At 39.0% G+C, this 18,746-nt stretch overlaps 1 protein-coding gene across 2 annotated transcripts in view; it reads left to right on the forward strand.

The window, feature by feature from the left end:
• SLC2A9 (solute carrier family 2 member 9) overlaps nt 1–14,445 on the forward strand; it is a 76,537-nt gene extending 62,092 nt beyond the window's left edge. For both annotated transcript variants that reach the window (XM_041402844.1, XM_041402845.1), the window contains exons 11-12: nt 5,158–5,285; nt 14,097–14,445. In XM_041402844.1, coding sequence (XP_041258778.1) covers nt 5,158–5,285; nt 14,097–14,354 — 386 coding nt within the window. In that variant the 3' untranslated portion in view covers nt 14,355–14,445. The remainder of the gene's footprint in view (nt 1–5,157; nt 5,286–14,096) is intronic.
• The last annotated feature ends 4,301 nt before the right edge of the window (nt 14,446–18,746 follow it).

Raw genomic sequence — 18,746 nt, forward strand, 5'->3', positions numbered from 1 at the left:
TACCATTTTCTACAAACAAAGTGCCTGTTTTACTTAATTATCCTGTGGATAAAAGCTGCAGACAGCTAGAAAAGCCTGTAGCATGAAGCTGTGACTCAGTACACCCCTGTCACACCTTCTGTTCCCAGTTCTCTCAGCAGGATTAGCTGGGAGTACAGCTGTCATATCTGACTGTAATGTCATATTTGGTGGGGTATTATTCAATCAAATACAAAGTACAAGTTAAAATAATCTAACAGGTGACAGAACACCTTTATAAAGATTGAGATATCTATTTTGCAAAATTTTTATTCTATCTGTAGACCTACAGAAATGGAAGAAACTCAGTAGCTGCATTGCACGTCTCCCTAGCAGTATTCCTGAAGTATATTTTCCCATGGGTTTTGTTGTACATTTCTGGGGGTTTTGTTCATTGGTTAGGTTGGGGTTTGTTTGTTTGTTTGTGGTTTTTAAATAACTAAAGTCTGGGCAGAAACTAACAGCCTTTTGCTCTCCCACTGAAGAATATTGAGTTGTTTTTCCAGCAGTTTTCTTCCAGGAGTTTTGTCTCACTTCCACTGCTTCTCTCCCAGATTTGCTCTCTAGAGGTCCCTTGGCTTGCAAATAGCAAAACCTTTCATTGGGACAGTACTTTGTCTCCCAACCCTATTAGGATATGTCAGTCTTCCCTGCATGCCCTTCCTTGCAGACAAAGCCACATTGCTCGATCATATCTGGAGCTCCACAGACTTCTTTTCCCCCCAAAACAGAACATCGTTGCAAGGTAGTTGTTTGTTTTCTCAAAACTTTGAAGCCTCCTTGTCTCAAAGCATGGAGTTGAAAGTCTGGGAGCCCTTGCCCTAATCAGTCTTTTTGGGATTCCCAGACTCCCCCCTGTAGAGCAGAATTTGGGGTGCGAGAGCTGCAGGAGGTCACTAGGCTGCGTGGCCATGGGTGATCCTTCTGGTGGGGCTGGAAAGCCTCTGGCTGCCATGGGGCCCCTGCCTGAGCACACCAGGGCTTGGCTGGGGTGGGTATTGAAAGATGAGCTGCTGGCTCAGGGAGAGTTCCTTTCCCTTTAGTGGTTCTTAGGACATGAAGTTTCTGTCACCTTTAGAGGTGATTTACCACTGTGATAAATCTCCCTGATTTGTATTAGGCATTTATTCTTGTAACAGTCTCATTTCATAAATCATATATATAGTCATAACATAAATTCCCAGTCAGGTACTGGATAAAAACAGAATGAGGAGTTCAGCATTTTCTTTCCTTTCTCATGTCTTCTGTATGCAGGTTTTTGCACTGACTCATGCAACTTCTGCTGAGCAATATTTATCCATAACTGCTCACTGAAAAAACCAGTAAATATGAGCACCTGATTTTTCCTGAGAAAACACATTGATACTTGTGTAAACTTATATATATATATATATATATATATTTGAAAATCATGGCATGGATACGAAGAATATTTTTTTCTGTTCTAACATTCAAATTTCATGCCTAAAAGAGTACTGGATTGAAAGTCTGGATTTTTACCAGCACATGACATTGATTCTATGTGTAACTGGACTAATTACAGATACAAATTAATAAAGAACACAGAAACAGAAGTATTTGTGCATGTCTAATTGTTTTGTGTGGGTTTGATCTTGTTTTATGAAACAGCTCATTGATGTATAAGTCCTGCAGTGAGACATTTGTAGATTCTAATAGATGTAAAATCCTAACAGGTATAACAATCTTTCTTTACTAGCACTGCAGTATGTTAAGAATTTTTTTTATTATGTTCACTGCAATGCTAAAAAGAACAAAGTATTAGAAATTAATCACTGTAATTATGTGGTCAATGCATTACCTATTTAAATTCATGTTTGGAAGCTACTTTGCTGAAAAACTCCTACAGGAAATCCTAACATACACTTTCTTGTTTTATGATCAGAGCTAAAATAAAGCTGCTTCACTGAAAATTATATGGAAAGCCTTCCAGGGGAAAAGACAATGCCAGGTTCATCCTCCATGAGAAAGAACATCAGGTGGCTTTTTGGTGATTTCACCCACAACCAAATACATGTTAAAGTTGCAAAATGCATGACAACGTGTTTAAAGACTATCCCAAAAATACAGTGCTTTGGTTGGATTGCTTCTGGCAGTGGTTTCCCAGCTTCCATGTTTGAGCACAGGCTAGTACAGACCCATCTGGCCTAGTGATTGTGCAGGGCACCTTGCAGAGGCTGACTCTGAGAAGTGGTTGGTAAGGTGTCACAGTACTGTGATCTCTGCTCAGACCCAACTTATGTAGTGAAAGCATAATACAGCTTCCTTCAGCCCCAGGCCCACAGATTGGTATCTCAAAGAACAGTGAGTTCCAGGAGAAAGGGACTCCTTGAGCACATCCCCAACCTCTTGAAATGACTGAGGATGGAATCCTGGGGCTGTAAGTTCAGCTCATCTCAGGCACCATCACTGCCTGTGACTTTAAGTCTTTACTGACTTTAAGGTTTTCCTTCAGCTCTCCCAAATTTCTTTTTCCCTTCTCTCAGTTGCAGAGTGTGTTTTTCACAGTGCTGTGGCCCTTGGGAGGCATTCACATGCCCTCCTCTTCATCTTAAGGTCAGGGCTGTGCTCCTTCAGGCATACAGAAATAGGCAGCAGTGACCTGGCTTCGTTCCATTTCTTGTTACCTGACCTGACTTTCACATAACTCCTGTACCACTCTTCAGGCTCCTTCGTTCCTCTTTATGATTCTTTTAAGTCATCTTTCTACAGAACCTGACTTTCTGTTTTGTGATGCTGTGGTTATACTTCTCTAGACCATGAGAAAGGTGAAAGGTCTGTCTGTGCCACCCTTCCCATTTCTCCACAGAATTTTTATAATTTTTGAAAGTTAGTGATAGTTGATATGTTCTTAGAAATTAAACTGGAATTTCAAGGAAACTGTTTCCAAGCTAGTGCCCATGCATTTTTATTTCCATTACACTTATGCTTTCTGATAGGTTTCTGTCCTTTCATACTTTTTTTTTTTTTTGCCTCTGGCTTTTTTCTCTCTTATACAATATGTATTTTTCCAAATGCTTCTTCTCCAAATGCTGCTTCCAACGGCATATTTTATTATTCTGACAAGAACAGCAACACCTCTGTAGATTGTCCTACAGCAAAGGCATGACAGAATAAATGATCATAAATAATCTTACACAATTTCTGTCTTTCCAGTCCTTAGCTCCTCTCTCCAAGGGACAAGTGTCCTGGCAAACCGCTGCTTCATAGGGTGTTTAAGACCTAAACCAGATGCTGACAGAACAGATGTGATTGCTGCCATTTGAAATCAAATCCCAAGGGTATGGCAGAATGGCCCCTGGAAGCCATTGGTAGACCCCATGTTGCAGGAATTTTTTTGAATTGTGGGGGTTCAGATACTTATTCTACATGTTCAAACTGCTGCTGGGAGAGGTTACCTTTTTTTAGTCACAGAATTCTGGTACTGCATATGTCTTGTAGAAAGATACAAACCTGCAGTTTGGATGGCTTAGACTCTCCAAATCTGTTTCCTATGTATAAAGGAGGAGTAAATACATTTATTCATTCTCTATTTTTTGGTGTAATTTATACAGGCACTCTTTGGCACAGAAAGTTCCGTGGAAGGCTTTGCTACCACTTCAGATATGCTCTCACAAAAAGTCACACGAGCTCATGCTGGAGAGTAGCTCTTTGCTGCACCACATTGCCTTTCTTTTATGCGCATATTCATGGCTTCTGCATGTGGAAGAATTCTGACAACATTTGTCATCTGCATGTCATGTTGCATGTTTGCAAGTCCCTCTCTCACACTGCTCACAGGAGCTTCGGGTGCATGTTTAGGGCCATTGAGCACACAGGGATACATAAGGATGCAGCCCTATAATGCACTTAGAGATGTATTCCCAAATGTCCAAGGGTAAAGGTAGTGCAAAAGATTAGCACATAGACTGAGGAAAGATGTGCAAGGAGAAAACCCAGTGGATGGATAAGTCTGTAGTGGTGTTTTCTAATTAATTTATAAATTTTTTGGAGGTCAATATTGCTATAGAGGTTTTTGAAAGTAAATATGTCTATAAATATTGTTTTGGTTGTTTACACTATCTTGTTAAAATGCTTAAAACTGAGGAAGGACGCACATAGTCTTACACAGTGTATATGGGTCTTGCCTACAAAGCTGAATGGTGAGACAGGTAATACCAGCACACTTGAAGACCTAGAGACAGAAACTGGTAAGATCAGAATACTGATGTTGATAGTTGTACAGTTCTTCAAACTGTAATGAAATAATTCTACAAGTAGATATATGTGTAATGTAAAACATTGACTGAATTATGTAGCTGATCAACAAATAAGACCCAGGTTTTATTCTCTAAAAATACAAATATTTATATGGAAATATCAGATGGGAATGAAGGAAGCCAAAGATCATAAATTGAGACTTTCAGATATTAGACAGCTACTCCCTGGGGGTTACTGTCAGGCCTGAAATATGCCAGTGCCTGCAATATGCCAGTCCTGTACAAAATAGTCCTCTGCCTCAGTGGAAGGAAACACATGTCACAAATGTGATATTCAACTGCAGTTTTTATTATGGAGGTCAGAGTCCTTGGCTAATGGGAGAAATAGACCTCAGCAGAAGTGCCAGCAGTATCTGGTAAGGGAATGTATTAAATAAGAATCAATGACAAGTATACTCATAGGGAAATAAAAGTTTGATCTTTTTTATTGCTGAAATAAAGTGTGTAATAATTATAAAAATATAGGAGTTAGTCTCTTTGGAGCCATCTTTCCAACTGATAAAATCTAAAGGTATTTTGGAGTATCTCTAAATTTTCAATTTCAAGCATTGCAGCAGAAACAATCATTCTTATTTTGAATAAACAGTTCATCATGTGATGCTCTGGAAGCTGTTGTGTGGATTCACTGTTCTGTTACCTTCTTGTCATGATGAAAAGAACATCAAACAGGACATGTGATGGCATGAAAGAAGGAAGTGTCACTTCTCTCAAATATGGTTTTGACAGTCATATCTGTTTCAGAAGGCCCTGCAGAGGGTGCAGGGCAGTGCTAGTCATGGCGGTGTGCGTCACGAGGCTTGTTCATCTCTGCTGATGGCTGGGGGACTTCGCTAAAACCACTGTCTTGTTGGACCTGTTTCAGGTGGGATTCCCTTTGTCCTCACTGGAGAGCTTTTCCAGCAGTCACAGAGGCCAGCTGCATTCATGATAGCTGGGACAGTCAACTGGCTCTGCAACTTCGCCGTGGGACTGCTCTTCCCCTTCATCCAGGTACTCGGCATCCTTGGAAATCCATCTACTGCGATGTCACTGCTGTACACAGTTCCCTTGAGGTTTTGAAAACCTGACCTAGTCCATGGGGCAGCCCCAACTTCTCCAGCAAATGGATGCTTCTCTGTGATTTAATAGGTTTTTCTTCCAGAAGATGAGGAGTGACAGGTTTAGTAGGATTAGATCCTCTCTTCCAGCCCAGCTGGCCAGGCACTTCTGGTTCTACCAGCTGCCTCCATGGCAGCTGGGCAGGGACAGAGAACAAGATCCCAAATCTAGGGACATTTACTCAGAATACTTTTATTTAGGTAAGTATTTTGGTTGTTTTTTTGTTATTATTGTTGTTGTTTTTTGGGGTTTTTTTGGCAGGGGTGTATTTTGTTTTGTTCTGGTTTTTTTTGGTTTTTTGGTTTTTTTTTTTTTAAATTATCCAGACACATTTCTCCAAAACTGCAGTTTCTGCCTCCTGCACAAAACTGGGATAAACCTGAGTTCTGCTTAGCTGTCAGATTTGAATTCAGGCAACTCAGGACAATCCCTGCTTGTTCTGCTAATGCTACCTGACAGATCACCTGGTGAAAACTGCTTAAAAAGACCCTCGGTAGATTCAAATTAAAAGGCAAACTGCATTTTATAATTTTCCACATGCATATTAATGCTTCTTGAGTGATTTAGTATACATCCATATGAAGTTTGCTGTAGCCTTGGGGAATTTATCATTATGTGTCATAAAAATACCCAGTTGTGTGATTAGAAAATTATCCAGTTTAGTCTTAATGAAGATAAATTATATTTCCAGCTTGAAGGTTTTTTGGGGGATTTTTTTCTTCTTTTAAAGACGAGAGAAATAAAAAGAGAAAAAGCTCAGAGTTTGTACCTAAAGATGAAAGCAGTGTTACTCAGACTTTGATTTTTAAAGCTTTTTCACAAGATCAAACTAGAACATCTCCTCTTTCCCAAGCTTTAACTTTTTTCCTATTTCAGTCAACCTTATTCTCAAAATTCAGTTTATGAGTCATCACTTTCTTCACATAAAGGCAATATCTTCTTAGCTCATTTTATAAACCTTAACTAGGAAAAAATCTTTAAGGTACCTTCACAGGATGAATGCATAATCCTGTCTGGGTATTTAAATACTAACCTGATTGCTTGAGAAACAGCAGCCACATATTTTGATCCTTGGTGTGCTTCTTCCAAACATTTGGGAAACAAATCTGTTAAGTTTAGGGTTACTAAAAAAATCAACCAGTAGTTAACTTTCCAAATGTCACCAATTAACTAATTTGAATGACTAGATTTTTGCCCTTCAACCATCTGTAGATAAATATAATCAAAGAATGGCTTGAGTCCTACATTAAAATATATGGATGAGATTGGAAAACTGGTATACAAATCAATTTTTGAAAAATTAAAAAAAAATTTAAAAACTGAATGTGGTTTCTCTTCCAGGCCTCATCACTACCTGTTTGAAGTGCTGAAATGTGAACAGGGTCACAGTAAATCAGAAATTAGAATGTATATATATATATATATATATATATATATGTGGAAATGGGTGCAATGAGCTGAAGCAGACACAGGGAACAACAAACCAGCAGAAAAGTATAATCTAAGAGGCCAAAAACTTCTGTTGCAGTGGAATAGGCTTCTTGTGTTAAATAAATACTCTTCATTAGCAGTGAGTTTGCAGGGATACACTTCAGTAATCCAATGGTGTAGCAGGACCTTAAATTACATGTTATCTAGAAAAAGCTTCTGTTCACTTTTTCTAATGTGTTGCATAAATACAAGGAATTACTAAACATCAATAATTACCAAATAATTTCCCAACCTGCTATTTTCATTACATGCTGATACTTTTTATTTCATATTTCAAGTTGTGCTATTAGATTGTTATGAGTCACTCAAAGACTACATGGTAAATTAGTAATATACTGTAGGAAAATGTATCAGATTTCTCCAGAAGTTTTCTGGCATAATAATTTCTCTTTGTAGAAAACTGTGCATAGTCTTTTTTGATGTCAAAGTCACATTGTATATTCAGTACGTATTCAAGAAATAGTTAAATAATTAAATTGCTATGGGTTTTTTTTATATTTTTCAATGAAAAATATTTTATATTTTTCATTTTCAAGAACAGCTCATCTTCAGACTTTCCTCCTAATACAAAATTTTCTAATAACTGGGGAATGCAGAGGAATATCCCATTATGATTAGGGAACTGCTATATGGAAAAATGATTTGACTCTTAACTGGGGTTTGACCAAAATAATCTGCTTGGATCTGTGATCCAGAAGGAGCTCAGTATCACATGGGATAAAGGTGCTACTAGCCTTGAAGCCTTTGTTCAGATTGCCTATTAGTACAATACCAAGGCCTTTCAAAAACTAATTTATTTGTGCCTGTGAAGTAGTACTTCTGAGTCATTACACTAGATTCTGGAGGTTTTCTTTTACTTCTACTTTATTTGTTCCTTAGTTTTACACTAGAGATTTTCATTCTCATGCCTCAAGATTTATTTACTCAGCAAGGTTATCTTTTGGTTGTCCTTATTTCCTTACTGTGTAATAGTATCCCGTGACTTTTCCTATTACTCAGCACAAGGATTTCAATAACAGGTGTGCACAGAAAGTTATGCATAGTCTCCCTGAGCCAAGGTGTTTTAAGCTTCTTCACATACATTGGATGTTCCATGTAATGACAGTGTCCCTGTATTAGGGGAAAAGGTTAAAGTTCCCCTCAAAGATGAGAAAACGAAATGTGGGCTATCAGAGAGTTAGATGTGCTTATCTTAATTAGAAGGAACCCACTTCAGGGATACAATATAAGGATCTGTTACATTTTTATGAAGAGATAGTGAGTGTGTGAAGGTCATGGTTGAAATTGCAGTTCATGTCTAAAAATGTATTTTTTACGTAGGAATTACGTTTCATGAGCATTATACTTCAGTGCTCTGTCCTTCTTCATTGTCTGTCCTGCTCTTTCAGCAGAACCTTAAGTTATGTCTGGAACAGAAGGACAAAGGGGAAAGGACACAAGCCCTTATCCATTTGTTTCACTGCATTATATCAATTTGAAGCACAGTGAAATCAAATGTCTACATGAATACAGTTTTTTTCTGCTGATCAATTCTATAAGACATGAAACCATTTTCGCTTGACCTCACCACTTCAAAGGCCAGTTTGACCCACATCTCATGACACTAATCTTCATGGCAACTTCCAAATGCAAGGAGCCTTTGCTAGTGTCAGGGGCTGTGGCTTTGCAAGTTGAGTGTCTAGAGTCACATTTGGCATTTGCTGGGAAGAACAAAAAGTTTTGTTTTAAAAATATTAATGTATTAGCTTTGTTAAATTAATTAATTTTTTTCATTTGCTCATTTATTTTACTCTATCTTCCCTAGAATATATGTTTTCCTGTTTCCAGTATCACAGTCCTGCTTAGAATTTAACTTTTGCTGCAGAGTGTGTTAAGTCAGTAAGCAGCCATTGTTAAATAGCATGTAATGATCCTCTCAACTCCTTTTAGATTCCTCCAGAATATGGTGTTCACAGCATGCAAGCTATTAACAGGAAGACTGTTCTCAGCTAGATTGCTTCAAAAGTAGCAAATTGTGCAGGTTTTTAAATTAAAACCAGAATTCTGGTCATTTCAATGTTAGTTTTTTTTATTTGTTTCAGTTTATCTTTTAGCTTTAAAAAATTAGCTCTTTTTCTCATTCATTTTGGGTACTTAAAGTCAGTTCATAATGCTAAAAATTAAGTATTGTATTTAAAGGGAGATGGGGGAAATGCCTGTACATTCTCTCTAATGTGCATAGCAGCCCCTCACAAGCTGGGGATAGGTTTGTTCACCTCTTTGATTAAGAAAATGTGGAAAAGCTGCACCTACTCATACATGTTTCTTATGCAGCTCTATTACATCCTCAAAGTCAGGCCTGATTGCTTGCCGTGCCTGGGATCTGATTTGGGGGAATTGCCTGAGTACTTCAACTTTGATTCTTTTTTGTGGTAATTGCATGCATGTCTTAGGTAAATCATTTCTTGGTTTTCCTTTTTTTCCCCCACAAATACAAAGCCTTGATCATCTGCAGAAAAGACAAAAATGAGTAATTCAGGATTCAGCTGGGCAGAATTTGCAGAAATGCTATTTTCCAAATGGCCTCCTTAGAAAGCTGGTATTAAAATAGAAGGTGATGCATTTTAAAGTTTATGCTTAACTATATGCTGTATAACTATATACTTAAATATCCTGTATAGCAAATGGCTTCACCAGCCTCAAAAAATCCAATGTATATCCTGCTTTGAAGAGGATTTATTAGTTTGCTGGCCTAGTAAGTGCTTCCCTCAGGAGATTGCATCAATAAGTGTGTCTGCTGTTCTTTTGCCCTCCCCGTACGCCTGATGGAGCAGGTGGCCTCAGTCACCCCAGAAAGCCTGGCCCTTCAAGGATCCTCACTGTGTATCTGCCCTTGGTTTGCATGGATTTCTACCAGGAGACAGCGCTGTTGCTATTTAGGAATCCACCTGAAGCTCTGCTCACCTTTGAACCTTGGGTGTTCCTGCAGGAGGTTGTGCTTAAGGAACTGCTAAGGGAAAAGAGCTGCAAAGCACAGGCTGTTGTAGAGCTTTGTTCTGACCTCCTCCTGACCTTTGGGTTTCTAACCGTGCTCGTAAGAACCTGGCTTCAGGTTCTGCTAAGGAAACGTTCCCAGCTCTGGCGAGGCTGCCTGGGCTTGGGGGAGGAGAAGCAGCTTTGTTCTGAAAAGGTGCAGCGTGTTCTGAACCTGAGCAGTCGGTGCAGGCAGCGTGAAGAGAGCAGCATGAGTGGATGTGTCAGTGGGACATGGATGGGGCTGGCATGGAGCTCCCTGCATGCCCAGGGCTGCTGCTGCTGCTGCTGCTTGGAGCAGAGCATGGATGGGGCTGGCATGGAGCTCCCTGCATGCCCAGGGCTGCTGCTGCTGCTGCTGCTTGGAGCAGAGCATGGATGGGGCTGGCATGGAGCTTCCTGCATGCCCAGGGCTGCTGCTGGAGCAGAGTGTGAGGCAGTAACCTGTCCTTACATGAGGAAATGCAGAACTACAGAAACCACTCACGTTCCCTGATTTTTTTCTCTATTTGCTTAGAATTTCCATTCAGAATTGCTTTGCTTTTACTTCTTCCTCTGACATTCCCTTCCTCTTTTACCTGCCCCTTCTAGCTGTTCAGAGGGGGTATGTTTTGCTAAATTGAATATTTGTATGCACCAGAAGAGTCAAGCTACTCTTCTGGTGGATACAAGTATTCAATTTTTTGATCGCTGAGACTTCCACTCCATGTAGCAGGTGAAATACTGTCACAAAACATAGAAAAAGGTTTTACCTTTTCAATTTTATCATATATGTTTTCATTATTCTTGTATCATTGACAATGCACATGCCAGTGAAGAATCTCGAGGCCATCCATGTCTGTAGGTCCAAATTCCCAGAGCTGCAGAGAATCTGTGCTTTGTCACCAAAGACTTTAACTGAAGTTCTTCCTCAGCATTTTACTCCCACCCCAGCCTAGGATAAGCAATATTCTGTGGTTTTACTTCTACAGTAGCAGCAGCAGGCTCACCTCTAGCACACTGGAAGGAGTAAAACAACAGAGGAAATACAGGTTAGTTAGGAGACTATGGTGATTACAAATAGTCAGTGAGGTACATGGGTTTCATGGACATAACATAAATGATATCCAATATAAATTTAAAAAGTACACTAATCTCATGGAACAAAGATCCTGTTTCCTGGCAGATCTGTCTATCAGTACCTTTTCTGTAGTAGCCATTGTTCAATAGCTCAGCATTTACTGCATTTCACCACATTATCTCACCTTCTAGGTTCCCTGGTGGGCATGTCAGATACGTTTGGGCCAATCTATTGCTTGTTCCACCCCTCAGATCTTTCCTCCAGCACCAGGCAATTCAAAATACATCAAAAACAGATAAAAATTAATTAAACATCTAGGCTGAACTGTATCCCACCTATGTCCCACTAAAGGTTTTTACTGAGTTGGGATTTGCAATTTAACATTTTCCTCCCCTTTTACCCTGTATTTCTGTCTTACAACCTCTATCAGTGTGCAGTGCATATAGAAGGTTTCATCTTTATAATGAGTAATTTAATTAGTATGTGATGTTCTGTGCCAAATGCAGTTTTGGGTGATATAAATTGAACTCTGGTTGACTTATAAAATGAATTAGTTTATGAATTAGTGGTTTTCTTCACTTGAATGTAAAATAATAACCAGTTTTAAGAAAATATTATAACTGAAGAATGGCTGGTGATGAAAGGGCTTTTTGTGGTCACCCTGCAGTGTTCCTTCTGTCTGGGAATTATGGGCCTGTTGGACAAATCCTGCAGGACCCAATAAACCCTACAAAACCCACTTGTGGGAATTATAACATTTAATTTTTAGTTTATTATTTGTAAATCTTCAGTAGAAGGTCCTGCTACTTCTTAAGGGATTGCAGAAATTAAGAAGAGTATGATTATTACAAATACATATAAATGCATTAGGTAAAATAATTGCAAATAAGACATTCAAGTTCAATTGAACTAACATGAGTGTTTAGTTCAATTAAAAGATGTTTACTTAGATCTGGATCAAAGATAATAAGCACTAATTTATTTAGCTTATGAACAGCAAGGAAATAAAGAGAAATTAGAAAGGGGAACCAAAGCTGTGGCTGCATCACCAAGAGACACAAGTAACTTATTACATTTGGTTGCCATGTTTATTTATATGAAGTATTAATGGTTCACTTTCGTCCTGGAAAATATTTAATTCAGTGAAATTTTAAGAAGTGAAAAACATGAATCTAGGTTGAAATTCTGCCATTCAGCTGAAGAACAATTACAAATGCAGAAGATCCAGATGTAAAATTTAAATTTTTAGCATGACAGGATGATTTATGAGGCACTGCAAAATTATTTTCTCCTGTCTCCTATATCCTTTTGTTTCTGCCTATGTATAAGCTATTTCTTCTATTAAGTTCTAGGTGTAACATGCCAGAATATTTCCCCCCCATGTTACCCATGCTGTTTGGCTTCTGATTGTCAGCTTGCTCAGGACTTCATGCTTCTAGGATTTAATGAAAAAGCATTGATGATCTCTAGAGTCCATAGACAATATCATAGAATGCATTTGCTAGCTTTTCCTGTCACAGGCAGGATTTGAAGCACTGAACTAGGTAATGAATTATCCACAGAAACAGAGAATATTGTGATTAGGCAGGCTGGAAATCAGCCATGGCATTAAAAAGCAGCTGCAGGGAAGGGTTTTTTCCATTCTTTCTTTCTTGTTCCACGCAGGAATTAATGTTCTTCTTGCACACCACGCATGATGCATAATGAGCAAGTGAAACATAAAAATAGTGCCAAGAATTGCATACACCTTGAGCACCAAAGCAGAGAGCTACACCAGCCTGCAGTGTAGGACTGGTGTGACTAACGAGGCACGATGAGAGTCTATTTCAAAAATGTGTAAAATGGAGGTTACTGGCTCTGTCTTACTTATTTCAGTTACATACCTTTAATGGCGTCTATAAATATGTATGTTGAGGAAGACAGGTCTGCTTCTTCTGTCCTGAGTGGCTTTCCCTGGGGTGACCTCAGCCTTGCAGCTCCCAAGGTGATGTGTGAGGAGTTTGGCTCTCCTTGGGTTTGCTGTTCATGACCTCACACAAGCCACCACAGAAATGTATCCTTATTTTTGGAGTTGGAGATACCCTTTCTGGTTTAATTCAGCCTTGTTAATAAAAACAATTAGAAAAATATGGGTAAGTTGGGTGTTTGAGAGTGTAAATCAATAGAGGAGGAGGGGAGGTTTCTTCAAATGTTGCAAGTGGCTCCTGTGGAGCCATAATATCAAACCTGTTCTGAGTTCAACAAATTTCAGATGGCACTGTGGTATTTATCAAATGTTTTTTCACAACTGTACCGCTGAAAGGTAATTGGTAGCTGCTAAATGATCTAATAATCACCAGGCAAGAAATAGTTATGTTTCAGTGAAGTTCAACTCCTACTGGTTGGTTGGAGCCTTTATAATCAATTTCTAAATTAACTTCTTTACATCTACTCTCTTTATTTTTGCAGTGAAGTAAAATCCATAACATTCAAATATGATCTGTACTTTGCATTGCCTTAACTAACTCTTACACATTTCATGAAAAGAAATGCATTTTATGGATTTTTTTTTCCTGCTGTGAACTCCTGTAACCATAAGGGTGATAACAAATGTGTACTATTTGGGGTTTTTTCCTCATTTATTTTGCAAACCTCAAAGCCTGTAACTGCTGTGATGAAGATGCCCCTGGCTATGGCAGTTTTTCCATGGGGTTTGCAGAGGTGCACAGCGCTGCTAAAGCGTGCCTCAGTTCCTGTACCTGGGAGCTGGGAGGTGGTGTGCAGAACCACCCAGTGAAACATCTGCCTCATTTCCAGAGACCCTGGGGCAGTGCCAGGCTCAGCTGAGCACAGTGCAGGATTCCTGCTCTGCCCTGCTCTCCCCCAGCTCAGTCTGGTGTCTCCCAGCACTGCCCAGATTGCAGCTCTGTGTGCCTGTGCCAGGAACCTGCTTTGCTGTCGACAGGCCACAGGCAGGGTTGGAAGAACCAAAATTTCATGCATTTTTACGAACCCCTCAGTCCTCCAACTAGCAATGAGTGCCAGTACTGTGCTTGGTTAAAAATTGCTCCATACATCTCATCTTTTCTTTCAAACCATTTCTGCCTTTCTTCTGAATTTTTTGTCTTTTGTAATGACCATCTCCTATTTTCTATTCACAGGCTGGTTTGCAGACCTACTGCTTCCTAGTGTTTGCTGGCATCTGCTTTGCAGGAGCAGCCTACCTGTTTTTTGTCCTGCCTGAAACAAAAAATAAGACATTTCATGAGATCAGCCAAGCATTTGCCAAAAGGAATAAAGTCACTTTAGAAATGCAAGAGATGAACCACTACCCAGGGGAGAGGAAACCAAGTGAAGAACAAGAATCAAACTTCACATCTTCAGTGGACAATGGGGAAACCATAAAAAGGATTGTGTAAACCCAGGATGTCCTTTCGGGATATGGGGGAAAGCGTGCTCTTTTCATTTATAGCAGTGCACAACTTGTATATTTTATGAACAAGATGAACTGCTTCTCCATTGAAGAAGTTCTAAGTGAGTATGGGTGAACTCATTAGCAGCTGGGGTAACAGTTGAGACAGTGAGGGGTGGGAGGAGAGGCAACTGATGAACTAAATGAAATGGAGTTTCCTTGGCACCTGTGAAGCTAGTGCTGAGTGGGGTGGGGAATATAGACTTGGAGATGTGAGGGGCAGTGGGGAGCCAGGGTTTTGAGCAGCAGCTGGCTGAGCACTCCTGTGTGCTCACAGGGAGCTGGGCATGCTCGCTCCAAGAGGAGGAGGAGGAGGCAGAGACAAGGGAAGAGATCCCAGGGGGGTTCTGCTGAGAAGCAAACCTGGAATGGCACCAGAATGTGTTTCTCCATGTTTCCCAAGAGGTCATTCAAGCTGCCCATGAGAACTGACATGACACTTCCCTGACCTCCCATTCCTTTTCTAGCTATTTTGACTTTCAGTTGCGTTGTTTGAACATCTCCTACCTTCCCACAAATGGGCAACTCTGGGCCCTGATGAGTTTCCTAGTCTCACTTGCAAATCTTGAATCACTAGGAATAGAGAGTTGTCTCTAGTTTTTGGGTTTGTTGGCACTGCATTTCTCTGAATACGTATATTTACATAATTTTAATTTTTAACTTAAAAGGTTTAATATGAAAGGAAAACTAAACCTCATGGGGAAGTGGGAGAACTCTGATGGTAGGGCATAGTATTGAAACAAAAATTCAAACATGAAGTGTTCCAAGAGTTGGGGTTTTTAATTTTTTTGTTGTTGTTTATTGCTTTTCTTTTCAAATTCCTTTTAAAACAAGTCTTAGGAGCCCAAATATCCCTGAGACCTGACAACTTAGTTCATAACACTCAGATCTCTGCATAGGAATTGAGGTGCCTATTTCTTGCTTAAACACTAATTTTTATTTGGGCATTAGATTCTGAAGCACCAGGCCTAACTCATATTAATAAGTTTCTAAGCTGTCTAAAGCTTTGTAAAACTGCTTGATTTCATGAGAGGAAGACTCAGCAGGCTCCTCATGGTTCAACCAACAATTGATGGGATTTTTTTTTAATGAACATCATCTTTACAGTTTGTAATTTTGGTAACAGTTTTTCTTGATCCCTCTAGGTACCTGGATGTTGAGGGGTAATAAGAATTTTTAAATTAAATAGCTGTTTTATATGAATAGTCAGTAAGTCTTCAAGCTGCTCTCAGTTAGGAGTAAGACACAAGAAGAAAGTGCAGCATGTAGGTAGAGTCAACTGCTTCCACAAGTTAAATTTCCTAATCTAGAAATTAATGAATTTGGAGCATTTTTTGCAGGAAAATTTGCATATATATTCATGTATGTATGCATATATGAATATATATACATATATATATATATATGTATATATATATATATACATTCCAAGTACAGATGCATATTAATATTCAATGGCTTAATATTAGTGGTTTAATGTGAAGGAGGGTAGACAGAGATTGGATATTAGGAAGAAATTCTTCACTGTGAGGGTGATGAGGCACTGGAAGAGGTTGCCCTGAGAAGTGGCTGCGCCATCCCTGGAATTGTTCAAGTCCAGACTGGATGGGGCTTTGAGCAATCTGGTCTAGTGGAAGATGTCCTTGCCCATGGTGGGGGATTGGAACAAGATGATCTTTAAGGTGCCTTCCAACCCAGGCTATTCTATGATTCTGTGATTTATATTCATATATACGCACACACAATGGATAAATATTTTCCAGTATTTGGGGGACGTTAGGGGGTGTTTGTATTTCTCCAAGTGATAAGCTGGTTTTTGTTGTGTTCTACACTGTAAATTACACTGTAAATTAAAATCAGAGATCATAATGTTCAGCTGCTACTACTAATTTATGCATATAGTTTTATACTGTGATTTATTTGTACATGGCATATTTACCACAGACATTGTAAGCTGACCCAATAGGGCAATTTCATTACTAGATAATTGACAAAAAATTGATGGAGGCTTTTATGCCAGACTTTATGGTTGGTTGTTTGGTTTTTTTTTCTACTGGAATAGATGTACAGCAGTAAGAAAATGAAATATATATGAGAAAGAGAATTAAGAATGAAAAATAAAAAATGTATGGGTTTGGTGCTACTATTCCAACTGACAGACATAAATGGAAGCTAATCAAATACTGTGGAGAAAACTGAAAAAAAAATTATTGTAATAGCCACTTGTAAAATTATATATATACAGCAAATGAAAATATTACCTTTAGTTCCCCATTCCAAGGTTTACATGAGGCTTGCTAAGTGAATGGCTATGTAAACACTGAGTGTGAATGCCAGCCCTCCAGAAAATTGTATGAAAAATTTCTTCCTTTTTGCCTGCAGGGCAAGACAGGCAAATTCAGACCCTCTCCTTCAGACTGGGAATTACCTTACTTTGTAGTTAGGGCTGCTAACATGGTATGATGAGATGTGCTTTGAGCCAAGGTGGAAGATTGGAAACCAATGTTATTAGAATGAGCAGAAGTTAGCACTGAGTGCTGTTCATCAATGTACATTATAGACACGGTTGAAAATGTTACCATTGGATAACTTTAATTAAATATCATGCTGACCTGATACAGCAGTTGTATCAGAAATCAGAACTTCTGCAACAAGATAAAATCATCTTACATTTGCTTACAGCTGCATTTGGAGCCCAGCTTTGAATGCATCGGTAGAGATATCTGATAGAATTTCCTATCACAGCTCGGGTGCCTTGTACAGCATTAACAGAAGGGTTCATGTTTTCATTTCTGCAGTCCCATTTGCCCTGTCTTGTCCTGCCTGAGATGGGCACACACGTTCCGTGTGGCTGCAAAGAGCTGCTACACACTGGATACGCTGTGAAACAGGGGTTCCACATCTCACCTGATTTTTGTTGCCATCCAATGTTCAAAGTAATTCCAGGCCAAGCTAGTGCTTTGTTCACTGGCCAGGGAACTGTCCTCTACCTTGGGCTGGGGAAGTTTCAGATGTGCCAGTACTTCACTAACTTTCTCATCTCTGACCCTAATGAGAGTTTTGTGTTCTAGAAGTTGTTCCATGCAGTTTTTTTCCATTGTTATAATTTTCCCTGCAATAATTTTCCCAGCAATGAGAGGACAACATGGAAAATATCAGCAATTTATAGGTTTTTTTTGTTGTTGTTGGGTTTTTTTTTTTCTTTTGTTTTTTTGTTGAGTGTATCTAATTGTCTTTAGCCTGTGTGTTTGTCAGCAAGTGTTGTGTGGTGCCACATTCCCTTTTCCTGTGTGACATTGGGGCGAGGTACTGTGAGGTGGTGTTTGTATGATCTGTGTGATCAACTATGTCCATGCACAGTGATTGCAAAATAAACCTTTGGAATAAAATTTAAATTATGTGCATTTTGTTCTGGGTAAATCTGAACCTCCACATGTGCACATTTCAATTCCCTGGGGTTTTGTATGTCCCAGTACAAGACTGTTCTGTTCCGTGTCTGGATAACCCAAGTCATTGTGAGCTCTGCAGTTGGGTGGTTGGGAAGAAAATGATCAATGAAACTGTATATTTTTTAAGAATTATTTATATTTTGCTTCTCAAATCAGACTGCATGCTTCATTCTTTCATATGTTTACACTGGGTTTCAGAAATAAAAATGCAGACAACGATGTGAAGAAAATTATTAAAAATGTCTAGTGATAGTAATAACTGCTTATAAGAATTGGTGAAACTGGTGAGGCAGAAAGTTGTCATTTGTAATGGATGAATTTGAGTTGCTACAGCTCTACTTTTTGATGAGAAATTCAGTCAAGTGACTATTTCTGCTACAAGGATATGCAAAAACTGAAATCTGAAATATGTATAAAAAGTTGAATTTCATACTTCAGGTTTTGAAGCCAATTTTCATTCCACAAGGATCTGCTTTCTAGTGGGGGAAGATGTGAGTAATAATCCATATGGGATAATTTTCATCTTCAGAGTAAAATTTTAAAAAGCTAAGAAAAAAAGTGGAAAAAAAGCCCACTCCAAAGCCAACTCTTTGAAATTTGCTTTCTTTCATTTCACTATTTTTATGTGTTTTTCCTTACAGACATCACCGTATAAACTGTCGGAGCTCACATCACCTCACACAGCAGGAAGAACAAATCCAAGTAAAGCATTCTTAGGAAATGCCTGTGGACTTTTCCTTTCAGTCAAACTCAAGTAAACAGAGTTCAGATAAAATCTAAAAACCTGAAACACAGGGGCCCAAACTGAAGCAGGTTTATTAAGGTAAACATTTGTGCAGTTAAAACACTCAGGTTTGAGTCCATACTTAATTCTCTCTACAAGTGATTTT

This window comes from Onychostruthus taczanowskii, unplaced genomic scaffold (genome assembly GCF_017590055.1).
Source record: "Onychostruthus taczanowskii isolate IOZ18803 unplaced genomic scaffold, ASM1759005v1 scaffold2, whole genome shotgun sequence".
Lineage (NCBI taxonomy): Eukaryota > Metazoa > Chordata > Aves > Passeriformes > Passeridae > Onychostruthus > Onychostruthus taczanowskii.